Source organism: Barbus barbus (assembly GCF_936440315.1).
Source record: "Barbus barbus genome assembly, chromosome: 6".
Classification (NCBI taxonomy): Eukaryota; Metazoa; Chordata; class Actinopteri; order Cypriniformes; family Cyprinidae; genus Barbus; species Barbus barbus.
Window position 1 is genome coordinate 28,305,147 of NC_136734.1, and position 11,258 is coordinate 28,316,404.

The window sequence follows — 11,258 nt, forward strand, 5'->3', positions numbered from 1 at the left end:
TTGTGAATGCATATAATACTAGACACCTTAAAGATAGTGTACCAAAAATCTTTGTCATATCTTTATGTTGACATACTTTACCAGCCTTTTGTTTTGGAGCTTTGATGCAGTTATCATCTTCTCAAGGTACAAACAGGAAATAAACTGCTCTGGTCATGTGACAGTTTGCACTAATCATGTGAAACTGCACATATTTAAGACCCTTTTTTTTTCTTCCATATTTGCATGAAGTGCACTAAAACATCAGTCAGTAAGGTTTTTAGAGCTTTATAAATGAAAACCTTTTGTACCGGTGGGATTAAATGGGTTAAGTACCTTAACCCTTCGAAACGTGACAAAAAGGTTTATAAAGTATCAGATCAGCATATTATAATTATTACTTAAGAATCAAGACTGTAATGGCTGCTGAAGAGTCAGCTTTGTCATACAGGTAAAATAAAATTTGAAAATCTATGCTAAAATAGAAGCAGTTATTTAAAATTGTAATATTTCACAATTTAAATGGTTTTTAACTAATTTGTGACCACTTGGTGAGCATATTTTCTTTCAAAACAAAACCAAAATCATAGTAACAATGTTTTTTGGACGAGTATTATGTACTTATATACTACTAAAAACAAATAGGCAGTGGTCAGCGTTTACTACACTGTATGCAAATCTTCTATCTGAAGTTTTTTGCCCCTTTAATCCCATAATGTTCAGGAAAGTAAACATAGCTACTATGGAGAAAAATACTGCAAGAACATGTCAAAAAAGGACAACGATAAGATTTTCTTCAAACTGATTTTATTTCATAGCAGTAAAAAACTCAAGATCTTCCAGAACCTTAAGCAGTTGTACAATCAACCATAAGAAAACAAATGCATTTATAAAAAAAAAAATCCCATCTCTGTAAAATGAAACCATAGTACATTATTTTAATACGTCATGTTAAAAACTTTTCTCAGTTTCAGGTTCATGCTTCAAACTACACCGTCCTATTTCAGACCATCTGTATGGTCAGGAACAAATGAACACTGATATAGAAAATGTAACCAGAGACCGCTAATCAGACCCACTCTGACTGGTTTGCTGAAGTCATGACAAGCGCTCACTTGCTCTTTTATCAGATTGTGGCCACAGGAGCAACAATACATTCAAATGTAATTTACTAAGGAAAGATCTCTGGAAAGCTTTCCTCTTCATTTAGTCAAAGCCTTCACCTAGCTTAGTTCTAGCATACCAGGTCACATGATCTGCCTAATGAACATGGATTTCTGGGAAAGAGCTATCAAACTCAATTAGCTCTAGTTGCTAACCAAAGCTCCCTACAGAATAAACAGCCCAGCTGTAGAGCAACAGATTCAGATACACATGTACAATTTCAGTCTCAACTCTCCACCACAACTGCATTAGGAACAAAAACAGCAGAAAAGGCAGGAAAGAAAATAAGAACGGATTGTCTTCTCTTTCAAAATCCTAGAACTTCAGATGATCTGATCCATCGACACTTCATAAGAGGGCACGGAGCAGTTAACTGGACTGTCGCCATCTCATTGGAGTTTAACAAGCAGGGAAAGGTCATGCCCTGTAATGATGTTCACAAAATGTACTTGTAATTTTTCTCCACGTGAATCCCTGACATGCATATTTATACAAAACCACCATTTCACCTTTTCCAGTGTATCCCCACATGTCCTACTCTCCCCAACAACTTTGTTGAGGAAATAAGGACACTTTCTGGGACAAAAAAAAAGCTTTCCACCACTCTCTCGAGGCATATGCCCTACCTTTACTGTGAAACTGTGCTGTAAAGGCAAGGTAAAGAGAAAAGAGACGACAGGCAGAGGGAAGGTGGACATGGGGTTTGGTCCTCTGAGATTCTGCAATACTGCATAGACATGTCTTAACAAGACGCCTTTCCAGGTGCTAATCCTGTTCCTCCATCAGGCTCCGGGGGTCCCTGCTGTCCCCATGAGGGGGTCGGTCCCCTCGACGGGCTCTTGAATGGGGGTCTGGTCGTTCGGTTCAGCCGTGATGACGATGGTGTTCTCGTCCACCAGCTCACAGGTGGGGTTGGCAAAGGCTGAGAGAGGAAGAGTGATGCGATGCATCTCGCGCTCGTAAACCCGCTGCTCGTGCTGTTTCTTGAGGTCACGACCCCTACGGGACAAAAAACAAAACCATTTCACTTCAACCATCGCCATAACACCGAGATTTAGTCATGTTTGTGTCACTCATCAACTGAATGGGGTATAAAAGTCAGACGCTGCAAAACATTTTTATTTTGCATTTTTTCAACGTTCTAAATTGTAAATCTTTTTTTTTTTCAAATATATTTTTAAATGTCAAATATTTTTCATTACCAATTCTTCAGCATTACAAATTTGAGTTATGAAAAGTTTCATAAAACGTAGTACTGTTCAAATGTTTCTTCTTAGAGCCATAAGTAAAATTTATCATGTTTGTCTGAATATATGCCTATTTTCTAAATTTATACTGTATCACATGACTTTAACTGTTAATATTTTGAACTGAATGAAGAAAAAAGTGGCTTGGTACTAGACAGTCTTTTGACCATGGAAATAATTAAAATCATATTTAATTAAAACTGTATAGTTCTTAAGTGTATAGTTCTTAAGTGTAAAAGTGTATAGTTCTTAAGTTTGATTTTAATTTTGTGACCTGAAAAACAAAAAGTGAACTGTTACACTGCAATTTTGGAAATGGTGGAGAATGGAAATGATATGTCATTATATGTTATGTAGTCATGATCTTTGATTAAAGATGATAGTACTTTAACCGTTAAGACCCTGTTTGTTAAACTCAACAAATGTCCTAGGTTTCCAATTAACTGTTACAAAGAGAGTTTTCCAAATTCATACTTTCTGTCTCGGAAACACAGACTCGAAGAACTATTCTGAATTACATAATCAAAAAGAATGAGTGTATTCACTTCATTCGCTCTGAATATTCTGAATATTATTTCCATATCTAATATATCCATTCAAGCTAAACTGTAATATTTAACAGTGACGCACTACAGACAGAAGGAGTGATTTGTCTCCAGTATTGCCTATTTTTAGCGTTGAGATATAAATGCTCTGGTGGAGAGGACAAGCTCTATTTCGTCACTCGCTGCCAAGGAAGGAACTGATCTCGATCACTATCCTTTACCGTTTCATGAGAGCTGAATGCTGGAGAAATGTCATATTACTAAACAGACCCCTGTCTTATCCTTCCTTTCACTCCATCTCTAGCCATTCAGACTGTGCATGGCAGACTTGCAGCATGTTATGCAATCCTCCTACACTTACCCAGCACTTTGCTGCCTGTGTGTGTGTCTGCAGTGAGCTCTGCTTTATCACAACTGAACCGAGCACTACCGCGCTCGCAAGGAGTAAAGTATTTGGTTGAAGAGTTTGAGATCCATGTGCTGTTAACATCATAACATGTTTCCTGTGGGTGACATTGTCCTAGCATTATAGGTTAACCCTCCTCTCAGCCCAACATCCTGCCCCTGCTTATTAATACTGAGCCAATTAATCACTAGATAAACGATGACATACACACATTATCAGCTGATGCACGAGTACATGCTGCCCAAGGCTACTGAGTGCCCTGCCAAACTCTTTACAAGGTAGAGATGAGATATTACCCAAAATTCAGATTTTTACTGTCATCTATTATCACATAAAAGATAGTGTCATATCTCACCAGAAATATATATATATATATATATATAAAAAAAAGGAAATTATCAAATTAAACTATATTGTGAAATTTGAATGACAGTTAAACAGTTTTTACTACTTTTCATTGTAGCATTTGTTACAGTGCCTTTAATATTAAAAAAACAACAACGCTGTACTACCGTATTCTGAAAAAGTATTATAGAGAATAATGGAAATTGCAAAAAATAAATATAACATGGATTTTTTTTTCTTCTTTCTTTTGATTTTAGGGTGAAATGTAAGATTGAAACTTTAAACACCAGCATTTGCTGCACATTTAGTTCGGGTTTGGATACACTGTGATTAGAAATGTACAAAACAATTGATATATCTATTGATATCAGCTTTCAGAGTCCTTCTGTTCCTCCCCAAACTCAACACCCACTTTAAATGTCAAAACAACCTCCTAAATATAGACAGTCAAGATGCCTCCAATATATAAACCCACTCACCATCTCTGTGTCTAATGGCATTAAAATGACAGTGTTACATGAACCTGTTGTGTTGCCAGCTAATGCCCGGCCTTGTGATCTATCACACTTTGTTCCATTGAAAGCATGTAGAAAACCCAATGACATCCTTAATCTATGTTCCACAGTCAGCACCTCTGAGCTACTCTTGAGTAGATCAAAACCAGCATCTCACTATGAACTGTACATGAAGCCACACATCTTATTCCAAATTTCCTCATTCTGAAGAACTGAAGTGCCTTTTTTTGCCTGGATTTTGTCTGTCTATTCTCCATACTTAAGTGAAGACTGTAATGGGACATTATGTTGCAGGTTGTACTTACCGTTTGTAGAAGTATCCCATTGTGATGCCACCTCCAAGTAGGATGATAATGGCCATCATAAAGACAGCCAGAACATAACCTGCCAAGGTAGCAAAGACAACCAGTATACCCATGAACTTCTCGGCTCTTGAATGTAGTTTGAGGTTTTAGTCAACTCAACACTTACCGAGAGTCCCAAGGTCTTTCTTCTTCTTGGGTCCACTCCTGACCTGCTGTCGGACTCCCTTCACAGGCTGCACCGCCGCACCCTCCACCTGCGAGGGGAAGGAGTCTGTGTTTTCGAAGGTCTCCACCATTCTTGGGACAAGTTCCTGAGTGGGGACCAACTCTTCTGGAGCCGTGGCTTCTGTGGAGTTTTGGTCTGTGGGGTGACAGGATGAACAGAATATGAGTGTTTTTATGTTTTTTTTCCCTTAATCTGTGCCGCTAATGTAAATCAGCTTTGCACTCCCATCAATTAACAAAACATTTATACTAAGCAGTTTTGCTGTGGTCTGGGAGTGAGTGCTCTCAACGGATAATTGTTTTCTTGCGGTTGTTGATTGGATGGAGGCAGATCAGAATGTGAACTTGCAGTTGATTGTAAGAAAGGGGATGAAATGTAAGTGGATTAAATGAATGGAAAAGTAAGGCTTACATCACCAGAGAGAAGTCTAGAAGTTTGAATTTTGATAAAAAAAAAAAAAGAAACATTTGCATGGATGAATCATTCAAGTAACTAACATTTAGAAAATTGACAGGGTGAATTTTCAACTCATGCTGATTTCAAACAGCTAAAAAAAAGAGAGAGATTTTGGTCCGAAAAACATGCTCCACCCAAGTATGTGAACACAAACAGACATTAAAATTGCTCATTACATTCTGAAATGAGTCAGAACGCAATTTGCACAACCCAGAAATAATAGTGTGCTGTTCTGCTTTTCCAAACAAAGCTTTAGCCTTTATTAGACACACTAGGCGAATACTAGGACACTTATTTTTTTTCTTTTTGAAACATGCATAATGAGATCAAGTTTGGCTATTTTTATTTAAATAGGACATTAGGTGGACCTGATATATTTCAGAGGCCCCATAGGAAGAATTCACAGCTGAGAACATTAACATTTACTTCTCTTGCTGTGGTCCAGCCCTCTAGATTTTTTTCAGTACCCTCTACTCTGAAAAAGCTGTTTTTGAGTTAAAGAACATTAGTTTGCAGCTCAGCGAGCCAATCAGAAGCTGTCTCCGTGGTGTGCATCTTCCTCACAGCCAATCGTAATCCCAAGAGGGCGGGGCCTACACCTTCTCTTGAACAGCTGCAGATCAAGTTTCCTTGTTTGTTCTTTTGTCTGTCCCAAGTGAGGAAATCTCAAGGCTGATGAGTATAGACTTGTGTTGTTGTTCAGCTTTATCTGTCCTTGCAGCATGCTGAACCCAAAAGACAATTATGAGGAAACCACATCAGTGTGGACTAAAACTAACAAACCGGCCTAGTAGTTTTTTTTTTTTTTTTAAAAGAAGGAAACATTTGGCTGTTTTTTTGTTAATAAACCAAATAAAAGACTGCTGGAAAAATGATTAATAGCAAAAGTAAAGTTTGGTTCAGTTCCAGTTTTTAGAGTAAGCTCTGGGGAAAGTGAAATATTTGGTGCCGACCTTGTTCACTCCCTAGAGGATATTTTCTTAAAGCCATTTGCTTTTTCCCACAAAAAGTAAGATTGCACATTTCTGCTTTACGTAAATATTTTTAATTTAGCTTCCTCCAAGTTCTTGGAAGAAACAGTGCGCAGCTAAAAGTATGAGATGGTGGAATCAGAGTAACAGGTTAGTAAGACCCAGTTGTGAAATGCCTGAGTAAGACATGAGTTAAATAAATCACTTTCATAAATCAAAATCTCTTTTCTTCCCGCAAAAGTGCTCTGTGATATTAATTTTATGAAAAAGGTTTAATGTCAAGAATGTTTAGAAAATGAACATTTATATGCATAAGAGCTGCTGTGATTAAAAAAAATAAATAAAAATTGAAGTAAGAGTGAACATAGCTACCTTGGCATGTCCTAATATCACATGCTTCTTTTCTGGTTGCTCCATCGGACCCGGAGACATAGCACCAGGGCTTCTCTGAACCATCTGGGTTGCGGCAGAAATTGTGATCTCCAACATCTGGCAAGAAGAAAACAAAATGATGAACCTATGAAATTTAACTTCATATTTTCAAACTAAACATTTTGTTTGTTTGTTTGTGAGAGCATGTGTTTTTGAGCTGTAGTGAGTGTGTCCCACATGCACATCCCCAGAAATGTCCTGGATTGTGGAAGAGTGATTGCTCAGCTTTTTGAGTTGGGCTCATAATATCATTTTGGCAGCATGCCCATGTCATACATAACCATAATTTACAAAATCTATAATCAGCAACATTGACAGTTTGCAAACTGCACTCTCTACTTAATGGATACAGTCTGTAAATATGCTTGATTGTACGTATCCTAGCTTAATTTCCTCAAATATGATTACATTGTTTTGGGGGTGTTGTTTTTTCAATTTTTAAATAAATATGCACAAAAACATCATGAAAAATAGTTACTTGTCTGTGAGTTTAGACTCTTCCAGTTGAGGCAGATCTTCCCTGTGGATGTGTTCTGTTGAATTCCCCTATAGTCCTCTCCATTAGCTGTCATACACTCTGGGGGAACAAATCAACTCTATGTGATTTGGAAAATTGGTTTCCATTCCATTAATTTAGAATAAGGTGGTTACATTTTCATGACTAAATCACAACATTTACTACACTAAAACAACAGTCAAAACATTTCCAGTAAAAACGTGCTTTGTTGTGAGCAGAAATGAAATTATCATATACAAACACTGATGAAAAATGCAAAACTGTGAGAAAATAATGCATAAACTCAATCACTTGAACTAAACCATACATTTGCATTTTTTTTTTTTTTAGAAAGTTACTGCAACACACAGAAAGGGGTCTTACCTTCAACAACAGACCAACAGTCCACCAGACCAGAGCTCAGCAGAAACACAAAGTACAGCAGTTGAAGCATTTTCATTCGTCAATGTTGACAACAACGAGAAGAATGATTATTTAAGGCGAATCGAAACGAAAACGATCTGTTGAAATGGCAGAGCCTGTGGTAGATAGAGCCACACCGCAGACGTGCTCTTGTTTTGAGCTGTGAGCTGGTAAACATCCCTCTGATCTCAGAAACTCCCTGCAGAGACGCAGAGTCCTCCAGGTCCTAAACACAACACTTTCTCTCCTAATCATGTGTAGAACATAATGGACGAAATGCCCGGAATATTCCAGCAGACGACCGATTGTTTTTATTTGAATAATGCCATTAATATGAATAATAAGGTACTATTATTAATATAAAATATTTTGACACACACACACAAATGTTTTACATTTGACATAAAGGTAATTGGTATTCAGTGTTGGGGAGTAACTAGTTACATGTAACGGAATTACTAAATACATGTAATCTGTTGAGTAAATAAATAATTAAGTTACAGTTACTTATGATACTTTCATGCACACAGATTTGATTGATTTCTTTCCCAAATTACATTGACATTCCTGTCATAGCTATACAAAGATTTAATTTCAAAAACAGTATCATAGCTAAACAATTTATTGTATATGATTTTAAATCTGTATTTACCTCAGAATGATCTCAAAGTAAAAAGAGGTGCTAAAGTCTGACATTATGGTGGCTGTGCTTTAAAATGTAATTATTATAATCTTAATTTCAAGTTAAGAAAGATTTTGAAAGTCTGACAGTAATCAGTATTGAGGCTACTACTTTAATGTTAACCCTGTCTGCTTTAAATGTTTCAAAATGATTAACTGTTGAAAACATTTGTTAGAAATTTAGAAAAGTAATCAAAAAGTAATCAGCTTATTTTTTAAATAGTTACACTACGTATTACATTTTATAGGGTAACTTGTAATCTGTAACCTATTACATTTCCAAAGTAACCTTCCCAACAATTTTAGTACCAAGAATATCATTACAGAGTTTGTCTATCTATCTATCTATCTATCTATCTATCTATCTATCTATCTATCTATCTATCTATCTATCTATCTATCTATCTATCTATCTATCTATCTATTCATTTATTTTTTAAATGCTAGTATAAGTTAATAACAATAAACTGAATGTTATTACATAATTATGTAGGCTATTATATGTTTAAACACTATTGTACATTTTATATACCAGAATTCATACAATAGAATGTATTGAACTATATGATTATTATTATATAATTAGATTATTAGTTATATTATTTCTAATTATATATATTTTCATTATGCCATCTATGAATATTATCGGTTTTAATTTTATTTTCAGATGACACAAACTGGCCTCTTTATGAGACACATTTCCTTGGCTTGGTGAATAAAAATTTAAAGCAAATTCATATTATTAGCATCCTTTCTGATGAAAGCTACAGTCATGGCCAAAAATATCGGCTAACAGCTCTAAATGTTCTCCTGTAATGCCTGATGAGGTTAGAGAACACCTGACAAGAGATCAGAGACCATTCCTTCATCCAGAATCTCTCCAGATCCTTCAGATTCACAGCTCCATGGTGGTGCTTCTTCTCTTCAGTTCACCTCACTCATTTTCTATAGTGTTCAGGTCAAAGGACTGGAATGGCCAGCAGAAGCTTGGTTTTGTGCTCAGTGACCCATTATTGTGTTGTTTTTGAGGTTTGTGTTTGGATTATTGTACGGTTGGAAGATCCAAACATGGCCCATTATAAGATTTCTAACAGAGTCAGTCACTTATTGATTTTTTATCTGTTGGTATTTGATAGAATCAGTGATGCCATGTGTCTGAACAAGGTGTCCAGGACCTCCAGCAGAAATATAGGCCCACAACATCAAAAATACAGCAGTATATTTCATTGTACACATGGGGTACTTTTTATCCCTGTGTTCACCAAACCCATCTTGAGTGTTTGCTGCTAAAAAGCTCATTTTTTAGTTTCATCTGACCATAGAAGCCAGTCCCATTTGAAGTTCCAGTCGTGTCTGATAACTGAATATGCTGGAGTTTGTTTTTGGATGAGCTAGGAGAATTTTTCTTGAAACCCTCCCAAACAACATGTGGTGATGTAGGGGATGTTTGACAATTTATTTTAAGGTTTTCTGACCGCGAGACTCAACTATTTTCTGCAATTCTCAAGCTGTGGTCTTTGGAGAGTCTTTAGCCACTCAAACTCTCCTTCTCACCGTGCATTAGGACGATATAGACACACATCCTCTTCCAGACAGTTTCATAACATTTTATGTTGCTTGGAAATTCTTAATTATTGCCCTGATGGTGGAAATGGGAATTTTCACTGCTCTAGCTCTTTTCTTAAAGCCACTTCACTAATTTGTGAAGCTCAGTTATTTTTTACTGCACATCAGACATCTATCTTTGGTTTTTCTAATCTTGATGGATGATTAAGGGAATTTGGGCTTTGTTTTCCCTCCTATTTATATTTCTGTGCAACAGGAAGCCATGGCTGGTTAATTTCATGTTCATAATCACCCTGGAGTGCTCAAAATTGTGAATATGAATGGGAATATACTTCAGAGATATTTTACTCATAAGAACTTCTAGGGGTGCCAATAACTGTGTCCAACATGTATTTGAGAAAAACATTTCACAATAATATTTCCCCCCATTTTAAATTCTTATTATCCAATGAAAGGTCAGATTTTTACAATTTTTTTAAAATAAAAGATCAAAAGGATTAATGCAGATTAATTTTCACAGCCTTCTCTGATCATATTTACCAAGGGTGCCGATATTTTTGCCCATGACTGTATGTGACTGAATGAGCTTCCATGCAACATGGGTTTGAAAGGAATGAAACAGGCCAAACCCTGCACACAAATTCATCATCACAGCACTATCAATTCACTTCCGTCATCCATTCTTGTTAAGCAAATCTGACAGAGCAGAACTTCATTACAAGACGAAGGAACAATTAGCGCCTCTATTATTTACAAGGAAACAGAGGGTCCCCCGAGGAGACAAAGGAGGAAAACGCAGGGTTGATTAGTGATGTGACACAATTGGTGTAAGCTGTTCAGCTCTGAAACAGCTGTCCTCTCTGGTTTGTTTATAGTCATGCTCTTTTTGTCTGTTTCTCAGTGGTGCATTCTGGACAACTCTGTACTGACATTCCCCTTTGTTTTAAGTGCTTTGCCTTTGTTTAGTACAGTACATAACTTTTGTAACTATTTGTTTTGTACAGCTCAGCACAGGAAGAGCAGCGTCACATTTTCTGCTTTAAAACTTAAAATGACAGTTCACCATTAACCTCTAGGTGCCATCTTTTGATGTATCTGATATGACATTTTGGAAATGATGGTTTTCATGGCATGTTGAAGCATGGAAGCAAGCAATTAGCTTTAATGAGATCAGATTGCCTGCTTCCTTCCCATAATACTCCTGCCAAGTCAACTGACCTACTTTAATTTTCCAAGAAATGACACAAAGTTTCCAACCCGTCGAGTTGGCAGCGTTTTTTGTGAGTTGTGCACCCAGGCAGATGAGTGGGAGAGAGAGCTCAGGCATTCAAAGACCTCACAGCGTTTCTTTGTTTTAAAGTTCGTTGATTATGTCGTTCCTGTTTTGACACCCAGCTATTACTCCTGTTTGTTCCACAAATTCTACCGGTTATGAAATGCTGTTTGACTGGTTTGTTTAAAAAGTGTTATTTGGGGGAAAAAAGTGAACATACTGAAAGCT

General features: G+C 36.7%; 1 protein-coding gene across 1 annotated transcript; it reads right to left on the minus strand.

Moving 5' to 3' along the window:
- Positions 1–769: 769 nt before the first annotated feature.
- LOC306871214 (phosphoinositide-3-kinase-interacting protein 1-like) lies at positions 770–7,719 on the minus strand. The gene is made up of 6 exons (XM_079418993.1): positions 7,472–7,719; positions 7,070–7,168; positions 6,532–6,648; positions 4,673–4,867; positions 4,507–4,585; positions 770–2,142 (listed from the first exon to the last, which is right to left on the minus strand). The coding sequence occupies exons 1-6, from the start codon at positions 7,545–7,547 to the stop codon at positions 1,926–1,928; spliced, it is 783 nt and encodes a 260-aa protein (XP_079275119.1). The 5' UTR covers positions 7,548–7,719; the 3' UTR covers positions 770–1,925.
- Positions 7,720–11,258: the final 3,539 nt, after the last annotated feature.

Excerpts from the sequence above, each read along its gene's own strand:
- LOC306871214 (XM_079418993.1), bottom strand. The coding sequence starts at position 7,547 with ATGAAAATGCTTCAACTGCTGTACTTTGTGTTTCTGCTGAGCTCTGGT. Across the intron at positions 4,868-6,531 it reads TGATATTAGGACATGCCAAG|ACCAAAACTCCACAGAAGCC; the intron begins GTAGCTATGTTC and ends GTCACCCCACAG. Across the intron at positions 4,586-4,672 it reads GAAAGACCTTGGGACTCTCG|GTTATGTTCTGGCTGTCTTT; the intron begins GTAAGTGTTGAG and ends CTACCTTGGCAG.